We start from the raw sequence: 16,610 nt of genomic DNA, 5'->3' as shown, positions 1-16,610 counted from the left end.
TTCTTGCCTATCTGGAGTCACATTCGTATCTTTAGGCTCAATTTGAATAACAGGCTTCAAAATCCACGGGACTTGATCTATGAACAGCTTGTTCTACATCTACCCCAAGAATGTTGGCCTGTTCCGTTTGAGTAGTCGCTGGAGTTGGTAGAATTTTTTTGAAACGCAATTTCAATTTAGGCTCTGTAATGACATTCTGCGTTTCATCAAGTTGCGTGTGTTCTATTCTTCTTTTTCGAGAAGATTTTTGCGTGGCAAGCAAAGTACGATGCGTCTCACGATCTTCAATTCATTTCCTTTCATCAAAATTAAAGTTCGGAATAGAGACGTTATCTTCAAGAAGACGAAAATCAAAGGCATCCAAGTGAGGCACTACATCTTGAACAAACCAATCCCTATAACTTTTATCAAATTGCCGATTCATGTCTTGCACTTTGGAGGAATAAAAAAATTAACTCGACTTTTGGTCTAAGTTAAAGACAACTATAAACTGTATAACTCTATCCCATCCACGGATCTTTTAAAAGGAATCGGAGTTTCAGGGATACGCTGACGAAAGCCTTGTTGACGAGCAAACCTATGAGGATTATACATTTCCACCTCGCAAACATTACCATATCGAAACATAACAAATCTAGGACGACAGCTTATCATGAAAGCTTGAACTTCAGAAGGATCATCACCATCATCAATCCGTATCCTTCTATGACCTTTTGGAGGCCAAATCTCCTCAGGATGCCATTTAAAATCACTAGGATCCATGGTGATAATCAAATCCCTTGCATCTTTAGCACTATCTTCCCAATAAAAGCATGAGTTGGAAACACCAGCTGTGCGAACCAAATACGGAGATCCAAAGTCAACATCAATGTTACCAAATATTTTCCGAGGAAGATGAAATCCAACCCACCCAAACAAATAATGAAGGGGGCAATAACTCGTTGAAGCACCTACGACCTTCTGTGTTTTCATGCCCCAATAGGTCTGAGTTAAACCTTTGTACAAACAACACAGAAGTGGAGGTACCAAGCTGAACGTAGTACCTCGGGTTATCAATGCTGCTACCTTGAAAGTGCCTGGACGAATAAGATCACCATCCTCACAAGGGAAAACAAAACGACACAACCACAAGGATAGGTATGCAGCTGTCATAGCTTCATCTTCAACATTCTGATTTGCTAGATAACCGAGCCTGATGAATGGATGTTCTCCCTCTTTACGACCTCCTTTAGCCAAAGTAACTAGAGAAGAAAAAAGTCATCGTAATTTTGTTCTGGGATGCTGACGGCCACTACGATCAAAGTAAAATGATTTTGCCCTTTCTTTGTACTCTACCGTCAAACGAGGATTATAAATTCGTTCAGCTTTGGTGTACCAGAAATCAAGCCATCCACTATGGCGAACACAGTCACTCCCTTTTTCAAAAATCAGTAAAGTATATGCCTTGAACAGATACTGGCAAGAAAGTGGAAGCTTTGGAACACCGTTGCAACCCATGAGTTTATTGAAACTGGGCACCACTTCTTCATAATACTCACCCGTGATAGAAAGCCTAGAAATCTTTTGCATTTCCCATAAAGAAATGCCAACTTTCCCACGACCCGTCACAAAAGTGTTAGTCTCGGGACACTAAAACTCACATAAAGCCCGATACATGCCGTTGGGACGACTGTACTCCTTACTAGCTGCAAATATAGCTTCACCAAGGGAAGCTGTCGACTTTTTGCTTTGTAGTTTATGGCTCAGATCCAAACTCCAGTCCCAAAAACCACTGAGATATCGAATGTCGCCTCGAGATTCAATATCTGAACCCCATCGAGTAAAACGTTGCATGATTTTCTATGCCAAAACAGCCTGTGGACAATTGCGAATTTGGTCATGATGTGGAGGATTACATAAAGAGGGCTGACGCTCTATATCAATCCCATCTCCAGGGAATAAGCCAGTTGTTGAAGGATATTCACTTAAAGCTGTCGTATCCTCCACATCCTCCAACAACTGACTTACTCCCTGGAGATGAGATTGATACAGAGTGTCAGCCTTCTTTATGTCATCCTCCACATCATGACCAAATTCACAATTGTCCACAGGCTGTTTTGGCACAGAAAATCATGCAACGTTTTACTCAATGGGGTTCAGATATTGAATCTCGAGGCGACATTCGATATCTCAGTGGTTTTTGGGACTGGAGTTTGGATCTGAGCCATAAACTACAGAGCAAAAAGTCGACAGCTTCCCTTGGTGAAGCTATATTTGCAGCTAGTAAGGAGTACAATCGTCCCAACGGCATGTATCGGGTTTTATGTGAGTTTTGGTGTCCCGAGACTAACACTTTTGTGACGGGTCGTGGGGAAGTTGGCATTTCTTTATGGGAAATGCAAAAGATTTCTGGGCTTTCTATCACGGGTGAGTATTATGAAGAAGTGGTGCCCAGTTTCGATGAACTCATGGGTTGCAACGGTGTTCCAAAGCTTCCACTTTCTTGCCAGTATCTGTTCAAGGCATATACTTTACTGATTTTTGAAAAAGGGAGTGACTGTGTTCGCCATAGTGGATGGCTTGATTTCTGGTACACCAAAGCTGAACGAATTTATAATCCTCGTTTGACGGTAGAGTACAAAGAAAGGGCAAAATCATTTTACTTTGATCGTAGTGGCCGTCAGCATCCCAGAACAAAATTACGATGAATTTTTTCTTCTCTAGTTACTTTGGCTAAAGGAGGTCGTAAAGAGGGAGAACATCCATTCATCAGGCTCGGTTTTCTAGCAAATCAGAATGTTGAAGATGAAGCTATGACAGCTGCATACCTCTCCTTGTGGTTGTGTCGTTTTGTTTTCCCTTGTGAGGATGGTGATCTTATTCGTCCAGGCACTTTCAAGGTAGCAGCATTGATAACCCGAGGTACTACGTTCAGCTTGGTACCTCCACTTCTGTGTTGTTTGTACAAAGGTTTAACTCAGACCTATTGGGGCATGAGAACACAGAAGGTCGTAGGTGCTTCAATGAGTTATTGCCCCCTTCATTATTTGTTTGGGTGGGTTGGATTTCATCTTCCTCGGAAAATATTTGGTAACATTGATGTTGACTTTGGATCTCCGTATTTGGTTCGCACAGCTGGTGTTTCCAACTCATGCTTTTATTGGGAAGATAGTGCTAAAGATGCAAGGGATTTGATTATCACCATGGATCCTAGTGATTTTAAATGGCATCCTGAGGAGATTTGACCGCCAAAAGGTCATAGAAGGATACGGATTGATGATGGTGATGATCCTTCTGAAGTTCAAGCTTTCATGATAAGCTGTCGTCCTAGATTTGTTATGTTTCGATATGGTAATGTTTGCGAGGTGGAAATGTATAATCCTCACAGGTTTGCTCGTCAACAAGGCTTTCGTCAGCGTATCCCTGAAACTCCGATTCCTTTTAAAAGATCCGTGGATGGGATAGAGTTATACAGTTTATAGTTGTTTTTAACTTAGACCAAAAGTCGAGTTAATTTTTTTATTCCTCCAAAAGTGCAAGACATGAATCGGCAATTTGATAAAAGTTATAGGGATTGGTGGGTTCAAGACGTAGTGCCTCACTTGGATGCCCTTGATTTTTGACTTCTTGAAGATAGCGTCTCTATTCCGAACTTTAATTTTGATGAAAGGAAAGGAATTGAAGATCGTGAGGCGCATCGTACTTTGCTTGCCACGCAAAAATCTTCTCGAAAAAGAAGAATAGAATACACGCAACTTGATGAAACGTAGAATGTCATTATGGAGCCTAAGTTGAAATTGCGTTTCAAAAAAATTCTACCAACTCCAACGACTACTCAAACGGAGCAGGCCAACATTCTTGGGGTATTTGTAGAACAAGCTGTTCATAGATCAAGTCCCGTGGATTCTTTGAAGCCTGTTATTCAAATTGAGCCTAAAGATACGAATGTGACTCCAGATAGGCAAGAAGCTGAAGTTGAGAATGATGTGTCTCCTAGGAAAGGTAATTTTACACACTTTTTTCCTTTCTTAGAAATTTCACGTTTTTTATGTACCTATAAATATATATATATACACACACACATAATCCTTTGTGATTTAATTGTTCTCGCAGAATCATCAACCAATATATACTCCATTGTCGATTTGTTCGCCTTAGAGGATTTTGTAGTCCTCCCTGCCTTCTCGGGTATGGGAGATGTTTGGAATGTTAGTCATCTTAGTAGGGGGATTTTGAAATTGGTTGATACTGAAGACCCCTCAAAGAGTGATGGGGACGAGGTTTCTTCATGTCCTTGTCAAAATTCTCGTGGCACTCCATCAACTTCAACTACACATACAGCTCCTATCGCATTGACATTATCTACTTCTAATAAGTTGGTTGATTCATCTGTGATTGTTCCGAAGTCACGTGGAATGCTTACTGTTTCTACCCAAACTCGACAAGCTTCCTTGCATGATAGTGACATCGACTTATGCGTTCAAAAAGCATTACATAGAGCTTGTGATGAATTCCTTCGATCTAGAGTTGAGTTGATACTCAATATTGACTTTTCCAACCTAAGAGAATGGCAATCACTTCATATGCCTGCCATCATCTCTTCTCTTAAGGATGCTTTCAGAACTGATTCTATGCCTTTTGCGAATCAGTGGATAGTTTACATACACAACTGGAGTAGAGGCGTATCTTTCAAGACGAGAGAAGGCTTTATCATCTTTGTCAGCAGATGATAGGGATCTTCAGCTATCTGTCTTAGATCAGGAAGCTTAGGTAAAACGTCAATCAGTGGATAGTTTACGTACACAACTGACTGAAGTTGAAGAGAAAGAAGTTGAACTGACTAAACGAGAAGTTGAGTTAGAAATCGAGTTGACTCAGATCAGAGAAATGCTACCACAAGTCGCTGCTTCTAAAGAGTCTCTTAGTACTCAAGTTCAGGAAGACGAGGAGGCTCTACTTACTGTTGAAGCGGAGTGTACTCGCCCATCTAATGCTCCAATCATTGATGATGATGAAATAGCTGCTTGTGAAGCAGAAAGAGAGTCTTTGAAGAAGAAGTTTTGGAACCTTATTTCTTTATATTAAGCTTATTTTTTAAAATTTTTTTTATTGTTTTACTGTATAGGACTTAGGAAATTATAACATTGTTTATTTCATTTGAAATTAATAAAATTCTTCTTTCCTTATACAAGTATATTATTATTTTTTTTGATGTGGTTGAACCTGAAGTAACTTTACAGGCTGCCTACGTACAAAAAAAAAATGGTATCAAACCATAACGTAGTTCAGATGGATAATGCTCTAAGTTTTGCCTAGATCGCCCTCTTGGGTTTTCAATCTAGCGAGTTCAAATTCTTTTTTTTATTTTGTTTTGTTTTGGACCTTTCACAATTTTAACTCATGCGGGTCAAGAGTATCATGTAGTTTAAGCTTGTCCGATAATGAGCATTGTCAAACAGTTTAGGCTCGTGCTGGGGAGTATTGTCAAACAATTTAGGCTCGTGTTGGGGAGCATTATCCTTTCAAGCATAGTATCGTTTGAGGAATTTGCCGTTGAAATATAAAAATCGAGGTGCCCTACGACATATTTCGATTTTGTGCTTTAGGTCGTCTGGCAGCTTTCCATGTTGTAGATAGTCAACAAGTGGCTGTCTCCAATCTTTGACTTCGACTATTTCGACGGCGTTTGCTTCATGACACTCACAATTTTCATTTATCAAAGGAGGTAATACCCACCTATGGCAGATAGGGATACTCATTATCTCTCCTTCTGGCATAGTCAAATTTGCAGCAAAACTAGCCAAAGTGTCAGCCTGCTTGTTTTCAGCTCTTGGTATATGCCTGATGATGGCGTCTTTGAATTGACTTACAAGTTGTATAGCATAGTAGTGATAAGGCACTAACTCATGCTTTCGAACGTCATACTCTGTTGAGAGTTGGTTAATGACAAGTTGTGAGTCCCCATATACATAGAGTTGATGTAACTTCATTTCTAGCCCGAGTTCTAAACCAATGATCAGAGATTGGTATTCTACAACATTGTTTGAACATAGTTTCGTCAAGACAAACGAGAATGGCAATACTTCATTTTGTGGGGTGATAAAAATTACACTTGCCCCCGCTCCATCTTTTCTAGCGGTCCCATCAAAGAACATTCTCCAAGCTGGAAGTACATCAATAAGGAATACTTCTTCGTCAGGCAAGTCGTGAGAATTCTCATTCAGCTAGAATAGGATGATCAGCAAGAAAGTCGGCTAACGCTTGCCCTTTTACAGCCTTTTGAGGGATGTAAATTATCTCGAATTCTGATAAGAGAAGGGCCCATTTAGCTAGTCTTTCCGACAAGATTGGCCTTGTCATTATATACTTGAGTGGATCAGCTCGCGCAGTGAGTTGGATTGTGTGCGATAACATGTAATGCCGGAGTTTCTTTGTGGCAAAGATGAGTTCTAAACATGTCTTCTCGATAGGTGAATAGTTTACTTCTGCTCTAACAAGAGTTCAACTCAAGTAGTAGAGTGCACCTTCTTTTCCTTCGTCATTTTCTTGAGCCAACAATGCTCCTAGTGACATTTCTTGTGCACTAATATAGAAAATCAACGGCTTCTCAGGAATTGGTGCAGAAAGAACAGGAGGCTTGAGAAGATACTCCTTGATACTTTTCAGAGCATTCTCACAAGCTTCATCCCATTCAAATGATGTATCTTTCTTCATCAATCGACTGAAGGGATGACAACGCCCCGCCTAAGTTTGAAATGAACCTATGAATGTAAGCAAGTCGGCCTTGTAAACTTTTGAGTTCATGAATGTTCTTTGGTGCTAGCATCTTTTGAATGGCTTCAATCTTGTTTCGATCAATTTCAATACCGCGATGCCGAATTACGAATCCCAAAAATTTACCTGAGGTAACTCCAAAAGTGCATTTTAATGGATTCATCTTAAGCTGGTACCGTCGTAATCTGTCGAAGGTATCACGTAGATGTTGTAAGTGATCTTCTCTTTTCCTAGATTTTACTACTAGGTCATCAACGTAACATTCCACCTTGTCATGTAGCATGTCATCAAAGATTTTCTGCATAGCTCGCTAGTAGGTGGCACTAGCATTCTTAAGTCCAAAAGGCATAACTTTGTAACAATATATACCTTTTGGGGTACGAAAGACTGTAAGCTCCTCGTCTTTTGGAGACATTCGAATTTGATTGTAACTAAAAGATCCATCCATAAAAGACAAAGCTTCATATCCTGTAGTCGCATCAACCATAAGTTCTATGATTGGGAGCAAAAAATCGTCTTTTGGACATGCATTATTCAAGTTGCGAAAATTGACACATACTCGAATCTGTCCATTCTTCTCTCTTATCGGAACTATGTTGGAAATCCAGGTTGGATACTTTACTTCTCGGATGAAGCTAGCTTCTATCAACTTGTTGACCTCTGGCTCAATCTATGGTATCAACTCTGGCCAAAAATGACGTTGTGCCTGTTTTATTGGGTGAACTCCGTGTTTAATGCGAGTTGATGAACAACGATCTTCGGGTCAAGTCTTGACATTTCTTTGTAAGTCCAAGCAAATACATCTTTGTATTTTTGTAACAACTTGAGGTACTCGGATTCTTCATGCTGGTTTAGAAGAGTGCTGACGAAGGTGGGTCGCGGCTCTTTAATTGTCCCAAGATTTATTTCTTTCAAGTCGTCGATAGTGGCTTGTCCGCCTTCTTCAAAGACTGATGGAGCATTTTCGAGTTCTTCATCTGACGACGTAGAATCTTCTTCAGGGAATTCCTCAATGGTAATATGGTTTACCGAAACGACATCTTCAGAATTGTCTGTTCTAACAGTTGAAGCTCGGCTGTTGCTCGTTTGGTTTGTGAGGATGATGGTGTGTCGCTTCACAAACAATGCATTTGATATCGAGACCTCTAAAGCTGCTTGTCATTTCATGCGAGATGGAATAGTGCTATGCAAGCCACTACTATCTTTATGCTCCACATATTCATTTCTTTGCTTAGGTCGACGTCGCGATTCTCTTCATATTTTTACTCAAACATTCTGACCAAGTCTAGATAGAGCAGGCGCACGAGGTTCATGAATTTGTACATCATGATGATCATTTAAAGCACTCAATCGATCAAATACTGACGTGGTCGAGATGTGGCCACCAATTCGATCAAAGACCGATGTTCGTGGAACTGGTGTTTCTTTTACAGACTCATCGATGATCTCTACTGTAGTATGTTGTGAAGAATCCGTCTTCATCTTAGAAATTTTGATTGGAGCCTCTGGCGTATACCCTAGCCCTGCTCGTGTGAATGAAATTTTTTCTCCAGCTCGAACGAATTTGACTTGTGTTGCAGTTAAACCATGAATTTGATCAGTTTGTGGTAGTTCACCCAATCGCACAGGTTCACCTTTTCCATAATCGGTAATCCTGAATAACTTTGAAGTTTTAGGACCGAACCAACTTTTAGACTCTACTTTTGCGAGGTTGCCTTCATGGTTCTTCGTGATTGACGTAGTTGGGACAACGTTTTCCACGGGTGTCCTTACTATGTAAGATTTTTGGAGAGGTGTAATTGGAAAGGTTAACTCTTCTTTCAACGTCTCCAATTCGATTTTAGAGACAGAAGGCTTGGTCTTTGAAGAAATCTATTCGAAAGGTGATTGTCCCGGCTTTCGTCTCGATTGCAGCACGTAATGAAGCATTGGGGTTAGCAACATAATTGTAGATGACGCGTCCACCATTGATTGACCCACCTTGATTTGTCGAGTTTCTAGTTCTTGCTTCTTACTTCGTTCTTTCTGAAACGGAGGACCAGGAGAAATCTCATCGGCATCATTCATAGTATGCTTTCCTTTGTCGGGTTTTTGCTTACTAGAATGAGGTACCGAAACTGGAAGTGCTTCTTGAATGATGTCGCCTCAAAAATAAAATTTTGTATCAGCAAAATGTGTTTCTACCTTGTCAAATGGTTGATCTTCGGCTATTACATGTTTCTGCACACCATCTTGGTAATACTTGAAACACTGGTGTAACGTGGATGGTACTACTCCAGTTTCATGCAGCCACGGTCGACCAAGAAGTAAGTGATATGAATTTTTACAATCAATTACGTGGAAGAGCGCTGTTGACTCTAAATCTGCAATAGAGAGCTTGATTCTTATCATGCCGATCGCTCTTTGACTTCCTAAGTTGAAACCTTGAATCATCAACTTATTGCGAGCAAGTTGATTCGATGAGATGCCAACTTGTTTCATAGTACGAATTGGCATGATGTTGATCGCAGAACCACAATCCAGGAGGATTCTTTGAATTTTAATTTCCTTCACATATCCTGTAACATAAAGAGACCTATTGTGAGGTCGAGACCCTAATTGGAGATCCTCGTCAGTGAAGGTGATTGTGGCCATGCACATACTGTCTTCATGTGGATCTATGTTGGGTTGAACTTCCTGCTTTGATTCAGTTGAGCTTTGCTTTGAAGCATACTGAACCTTTTGGAGTTTATTGGAAAAATCCAAATCAACCTGCAAATCTTTCATTTTCGAGGTGATATTGTCTTTATCAAGTTTCTGATCTCCATCACTGGAAGTAGTAGGATGTTTTTCTGACCTACTAGCGGTATCATCTTCTAGCACCTCCGCTTCCACTTGGTGACATGAAAATGAGTAATCGGCACACGGGGAGGTTGTTGAAGGATCTTTAGGGTCCGCGGGCGGAACTCAGAAAGCCTTCTTCTTTGTTGTCCTCTTTCGTTTCTTCGATCCTGTATTTGGTTTTGACTTTCTTCTCTTTCTCTTTGGCTTTGAAGTAGAAAGAGTCGGCACGTATGTAGGACGTCTTTTTCGACGAGTGACAACTGTCCACCCTTCGTCATCAACTGAAGCAGACTCTGAGATGTCTGACTTTGAATTTGAAGCCGAATGAGATTGTGGTCCTTGTTGAAGTGAAGTGGGAAATGTGATGATTTTTCTTTGATTTGGCCTTGCCCCCAGTGTGGGATGGGCCTTTTTAATATCAGAATGTACGGATATGAGTTGTGATGGTTTAGGTAAAACTTTGGTGATCTGAGGAGATGGAGTCTGTGTAGCATACTGACTTTCCAAGAGTATTGGATCAAAAGATCCAAAAGTGACAGAGGTCATGTTGGAAGTAGCAACATTTTCAACACAATCAAGTTCAATTTTCCCTTGACGTGCCAAATCCATAATCTTCTTTTTGAAGACGAAGCATTTTTCAATTGGGTGACTAACCACCCTATGATAGCGACAATATTTCGGATCATTGTCGTGACCTGCTTCCTTAGGTCGTTTGGGCATTGGAAGTTTAATGAGCTTTAATTTCAGCAACTCTTCGAACATGCCCAAGACGTCAGCATCAGGAAAAGGGTACTCTTTTGCCTTAAGCTCTTTGAGAGTTTTCTAAGCTTTTCCTTTTTCTTGTGTTGAATCAACTCGTGGCTGATTTTATCTTCTTTTACCTGTGATCTTGATAGGTTTGCTGGTGGTAGTAGACAAGACTTCTTTAGTTTTGAAGGACTTGCCATCCTTCTTTTCCTGTCTTCGAGGCTCGCTTGGTCGTGGAGTTTGATGCACAGCTATACTTTGTTCCATGTTGTGGGCTCGAGTGTCTAGCTCTTCGAAAGTGTGTGGCTTGATTCCTTTCAAGATGTAAATGAGTTGCCAATGCATCTCTTGAACACACATCTCGATAGCAGAAGATTGAGAGAGTCGATCTATGCAGTTGAGGGAAAGATTTCTCCATCGCTTGATGTACTCGATAACTGGTTCATCCTTCCTTTGTTTGACGGCGGCAAGTTCCACCATACTCACTGTTCTTCTAGTGCTGTAGAAGCGACCAGGGAACACTCTTTCAAGTTGATCCCAACTATCTATTGAGTTGGGTTCCAAGTCAGTGTACCAATCAAATGCATTGCCGTGGAGGGAGCGAACAAATTGTTTCACTATGAAATCATCGAATGTACCGGCGTTGTTGCAAGTTTCGATGAAGTGGGCAATATGCTGCTTTGGATTACCTTTTCCTTCGAACTGTTGGAATTTTGGTGGTTGATATCTTGTCGGAAGACGCATTTGTTCGATGCGTTGAGTGTAGGGTTTAGAGTAGACCAATGAGGACTGCGGCATGCCCCCATACTGAGCACGAATGGTGTTAGTAATCATTGCTTGCAGTTGTTGAACAGAAAACGAAGCAACAGACTCTTGTGGTGGATCTCGAGTAGCTTTTCGTGAACCAGAATAGTCTGCTCGTTGTTTTTCTTCGTGCGGAGCCGCGTATGCTTCAGGGGTGAATCCTGGAGGATGTGAGGGTCCAGCACTCTATTCATTTTCTTTGTCTTTCTGCTCCAAACGGCTGACGAGAGTTGCAATTTGAATATTTTTGTCTTCCATCGCTTTTGTTAACTTGTTGATGGTGTCTGCCATCTGAACAACTTGTTCTTCCATCGTTAGCGCTCCAGCTATCATCACTGCTCTGATGGATGTGTGAGTTTGTGACGAAGAAGTGATCAATAAAGATCTAGACGATCCCTTGCTTGATTTCGAATCAGATCCAGAATCTGACGAGTTGTCTTCTACCACGTCCGCCTACGATTCTTTCGTGGTAAGTGCCGTTTTTGGGCACGTTTCTTGGAGTGATGCTGGAGAGGCTCCACTAGCTTGGATCCACCAGTCTTTGTCATTGTTCGTGTCATATGATGATCGCGACTAATAACCTGAGTAAATTCAAGATTGGAAGAAAGGATTTTCTTACCTTTCTCAGTAGCGGTAGATGCGATAGCGTTGACGTTGCGAGATGCCATCGATGCTTTAGTTGATGTTTTTACAGTTGACTGAAAGATGAGAGGTTGAGATGGTCCCACCGGGCGTGCCAGAAATTTGTCGACAATAAATTTCAACGGATCTACCTTGAGATTCGTGAAATAAGATCGCAAATGATTTTATTGATTTTTGATAAAAAGGAGATATAAATCTCAGTGTTTCCTCTGATTAACAGTCAAATACAAAATAGTGATGATGTATGTAGCTTTTCTTCTCTCTGAGCTTCGCGTTTTATCGGTTGAGAAGGTTGCTTGGACGGTGGCTTTGTTTTGTGCTTGATCTTTTGTAGAGGCTTCTGTAGATTTTCTTCTCTCCGGGCTTCGCGCTTTATCGGCTGAGAAGGTTTTCTTGGCTTCCGGAGAAGAGCTTTATGCTTGATCTTCTCTTTAGTCGGAGTCTGAATCTCTGAAGAACTTTTGCTTTGTCTCTAGAGGAGGGCTTGAGAGCTTCTTCTTCTCTAGAGGAAGAGCTTCTGTCTTCTGAGAGAAAGTGATCCAGATCCCCTCTCAATGAGAGAGGCTCTTGTATTTATAGACTTAAAGGTAATTTAGCTTTTCAATTATACCCCCCAACTTAAAAAGGTTTAACCGATTTATTTAAAAAGCTAAATTTGTTCAAATCCAATTTTAAGGATTTAATGGATCATTATTGGGCCGAACTTATTTGTTTGGGTGTAAGGCCCAATACTTAATGTGTGGATCACTTGACTTTTATATAGATTATGGGTTTTATCTGCGAAAACCCAAAACCCAGGCTTGTAAGAGGCACGTTCCCATTTAATGGACTCAATTTGGATTTGAGGCCCATTTTAAAATTAGGGATTTTTATTTATAAAATTTGTAAAGGCCTCCTCAAATTTTGGTGCCTACAACTACATTTATACAACTGAACAAATCACTGTAGCATGAATACGTGCAAACGAACATGCCTTTTGGTTGCCATTTCGTTCTGTTTTGTTAATGTGATGTTTGAGTCATCAATTCTGTTGAGAAATTCATACATTATTTTGTGGAATTACAATTACTATCCTTTCTAGCTTTTCGAAGGTTTGTAGAAACAGTGATTTATGAAAATAAATTCGAATATACTTGCTACACTGAACATAAATTCTCCATTTACATTTAGGTACTTTACTGGTCTTCTATCACCATGGAAAGGGATTCTACTTTTTGGTCCTCCAGGAACAGGGAAGGTTTGTAGAAATTTTATTTGTGATTGTTTACCATAATGAAGTTTGATTAATATTTTTGTATTTTCTGTTGCTCCACTTCATGTCTTTTATCATCTTGATATGCTACTAGACAAAGATTGCATTTTTCTTAATGTGTGGTATATCATAACCAGGCCACTGACTCTTCCACACACCAAAAATAAAATAAAATAAGACCCTTTTGGGTGCATGCCAATATTGATATTTGATCCATCTCGAATGATCCTTTTATGATGTTTTCAGTGTGACACGCTATCCTGACCGTTAAAACACGAAATTCAATAGTTGGGATTTGTCCGGAGGATATGTGGTATCTTTGGGGTATATGTTTTACCTTGATAGTTGGATTTCATGTTTTAATGGTCAGGATTGCTTATTTTTATGCGGATATTTGATTTGGATGAAATCCACTTGGATGCAAATATTTCCTATCGATCCCTGTCAAAAAGGAACAATTTGAGTGAAAAGTCCGCATTTTTTTTAGAATGAGTTTTTTATTTATTTATGTTATTTCGTACTGTACAATTCCTTTGTTTGTGGGATTATTTTCTCATGCGAGGTAATGAGAAGAATTATAGAATGGATTGCTAACTATGCCTATATTGCAGATAAATGGGGATTTTATTGATAAGACCTCTTCAATTGTAGCTAATATCTTATTACGAGTAATTCCGACAACTTCAAGAGAAAAAGAGGCATTTACCTTTTTGATGATTGTTCATAGGGGAAATTCGTGTATCTCAAGGCAGTGATCTACACATCCTAAGACTAATCTAGTATGAATCCCAAGGTAGAAATATGTACCTACCAAGATGTCACGTGGTGTTGTGGTTGATAAGGCAAGAGGAGTAGAGAAACCCCTAATTAATGTGGAAGTTATCATATCTAAGGAATTGATTAATTGGCAACTACAATTTCTTGATTTGGGGGATAAATTGCATTTATTTTAGGACTGAATTTATTTTTATCTATTTAAAGAGACCTCCTACAAGGAAAAGAGAGAAAATGATCCATGGGCTACCATGTGATGGAGAAAGGAAAAATGGATGTAATAGTGATATCAAACTAGTAGAACGGCTCTAAAGTCCAGGGAGATAGTTGACGGATTTGTGACGACCCCGTCAACAAATCTTCCATGTCTCTTTATCTCTCATTCTCTATTCTTATTCTCTTGTGATCGTTGGTGTTTGTGATTGGTTGCTTTCATCAGAGATAGATTACTTCTTGGGGAAAATCTCAAGGAATCATCACTATCTCGAAAGTTTCCCTCACAAATTGGCACTGTTCATGGAAATTTTCTTTTAAGTAAAGAGTTATGCTCTTTTTTCATTAGGTTTTACGGTAAAAGATTTGGGACTGGTCCTGCTCGATAGCATCGATCGTGACCCATTAGGACTAAGGCTCGTCCCTATGTTGTTTATTCTCTTTAAAATCAAAAGGTATGGAACAATTGAAAGAATGCTAGTGAAGTTCTATGCGTTTGGAGCAATAGACATAAATTACAGGAGTCCAGTGATCAGGAGCTAGGCATTGAATCTGATCAGTATAAAGTTGGCAAGTAAGCTTTCTATCTATAATTATGATCATATAATTTGAGAAGAGAAGAGATATGGAGGGTGGTAGAGAGGAAAGGAAATCATGCGTGAAAAACATGGATGGAAAGTGTGATCTACTTCCCAATTCTCTATTAAAGGAAGCAAGTTTGAAGAAAGGAACTGAATGATCATGCCTGCATGTGCATACTTTGTATAGTTCTTGATATATATGTTTAAAACATAATAATAAAAATAAAAAATCGGAGAAAGTCCTCTAAGTTGCTCCCATCTTGCAATGAGCCTGTTCCAAGACCATGTCAGTACAAAGTTGCATCACTCCCAAATTAAGTCAGGATCGAGTAATTTCTTGGTTGAAGCCTAGTAACTTCACAGGTATTGTGCAACCTGACTACGAGGCCGCAGAAGGAAGCCCAAGTTGCCAATCAAGGCAGAGTTTCGACCATCCCCTAGATCAATCCTGAATCAAACCCAAGCAAAAATATAAATATTATTATTCAAAGATATTGATAAAAATATAAATATAACATTTTATTATAAACTTCTTGTAGATAAGACTTGTAAATTACAAATAAGAATATTAAAAAAATATTATACTTTATTTTAAAGTTCTTGTCAAAAAGATGTAAATTACAGATAATAATTTATTTCACTAATAAAAAATTGCACATAGTACTCATCGTTAATATAAATGAATTATGGCTAGCTAGGTATCTATATCTTCTTCTTTTGATGTATTCTAAATATATTAGTACATCCACATAAACGCACATTCAATCATCCATGTTGTAGTTAGTTGGATATATTAGTAATTTATTCATACATATTAAAAATTAAATAAAATATAATAACATGTAAATGCAAATACTTAAAGGTTTCTAGCAGATGCCAGCTAGCTTAGTTGGGAAAATCTATGGTGATGATGCCATAGACCTAGATTCAATTCCCGCCTACACTGAGTTACTGATCTCATTAAAAATAGGCTGCTGTATCTCTGGGTTGTCCTCGCACCGGTCCCCATCTTTCCTTTCCCATGCCCCAACCAGCCGGTGAATGAAACTGCCTCAAAACACCTGCAATCTCTTATCAATAAAAAAACTTACTAGTTTCTTCATTTAAGCAAGTGTGTTACATATTAAGGTGTATGTAGTATCTCATTAACTAATGTCTGTGCATGTGTAATAAATGTTGTTGTTCTTCATTTTCACGCTTTATATGGTTGTTTAGTGTGTTTAATTCCTATCATAATCATTTCCACAATTTCAATGAAAATTTCCTTGATATTTCTATCATTTCCACAAGATTGTATCAATTTCCATAGTGATTGCAATATTTCTATGAAAATATTTCCATTTTCAAGCTGACCAAAATCAAAATTCAGTATCTTGGCTGCATCGTACATATTAGTAACCGTATCTGGGTATCTTAGCAACCTATTGATTATGCCAAAACAAAATGCACGTGACATCTTATCATTGTGTCATGCCAGCACGGTGTATACATCTGAGTTGCAGTTCTGCAAAAAGGGATATTTATTGTGTTATTGGAAAAAGAATATTTGTTGTACATCCTTTAGCTGTGACCCTTAACTTTTGATGCTATATATATAATGAGACTGAATCACTACTTGAATATGTCAGACTATGCTGGCGAAGGCGGTTGCAACTGAGTGCAAGACTACCTTTTTCAACATTTCGGCATCATCTATTGTTAGTAAATGGCGTGGTATGTCACAGTTGGTCCAATCATTCTCTCAAGATGATCTGTTATCTGAAATTAATAGTTTCATTGAACCTAGGTAGTTTCTATGACTGTACAATGATATTTGAATTATTTGCTAGTTTATTTATCTTATTTGAGTTTTGTGATTTTATTTTTGAAGATGATCCTGATATCAGTATCCTTAATTATAGTTGGACATAATAATAGTGGAGGTCCAATATTAAATACAGTAATGAGTGAACCAAGTCAACATGTAACTACATCAATGCCCTTCAGTATCATACTTCATGCACATAACTGAATTAAGGGAG

The 16,610-nt window shown here is 39.1% G+C and overlaps 1 protein-coding gene across 1 annotated transcript in view; it reads left to right on the top strand.

The window, feature by feature from the left end:
• The window catches only part of CCP1 (P-loop containing nucleoside triphosphate hydrolases superfamily protein), a 47,842-nt gene that overhangs the window by 17,644 nt on the left and 13,588 nt on the right, over positions 1–16,610 (top strand). The window contains exons 6-7 of the mRNA XM_086440108.1: positions 12,940–13,006; positions 16,218–16,302. Coding sequence (XP_086296234.1) covers positions 12,940–13,006; positions 16,218–16,302 — 152 coding nt within the window. The remainder of the gene's footprint in view (positions 1–12,939; positions 13,007–16,217; positions 16,303–16,610) is intronic.

Source organism: Akebia trifoliata, chromosome 1 (assembly GCF_017979445.1).
Source record: "Akebia trifoliata isolate Shusen 1 chromosome 1, ASM1797944v1, whole genome shotgun sequence".
In the NCBI taxonomy this organism is placed as follows: domain Eukaryota; kingdom Viridiplantae; phylum Streptophyta; class Magnoliopsida; order Ranunculales; family Lardizabalaceae; genus Akebia; species Akebia trifoliata.
Note: the sequence above shows the minus strand (reverse complement) of the source record. Positions and strands in the feature narration are given on the sequence as shown.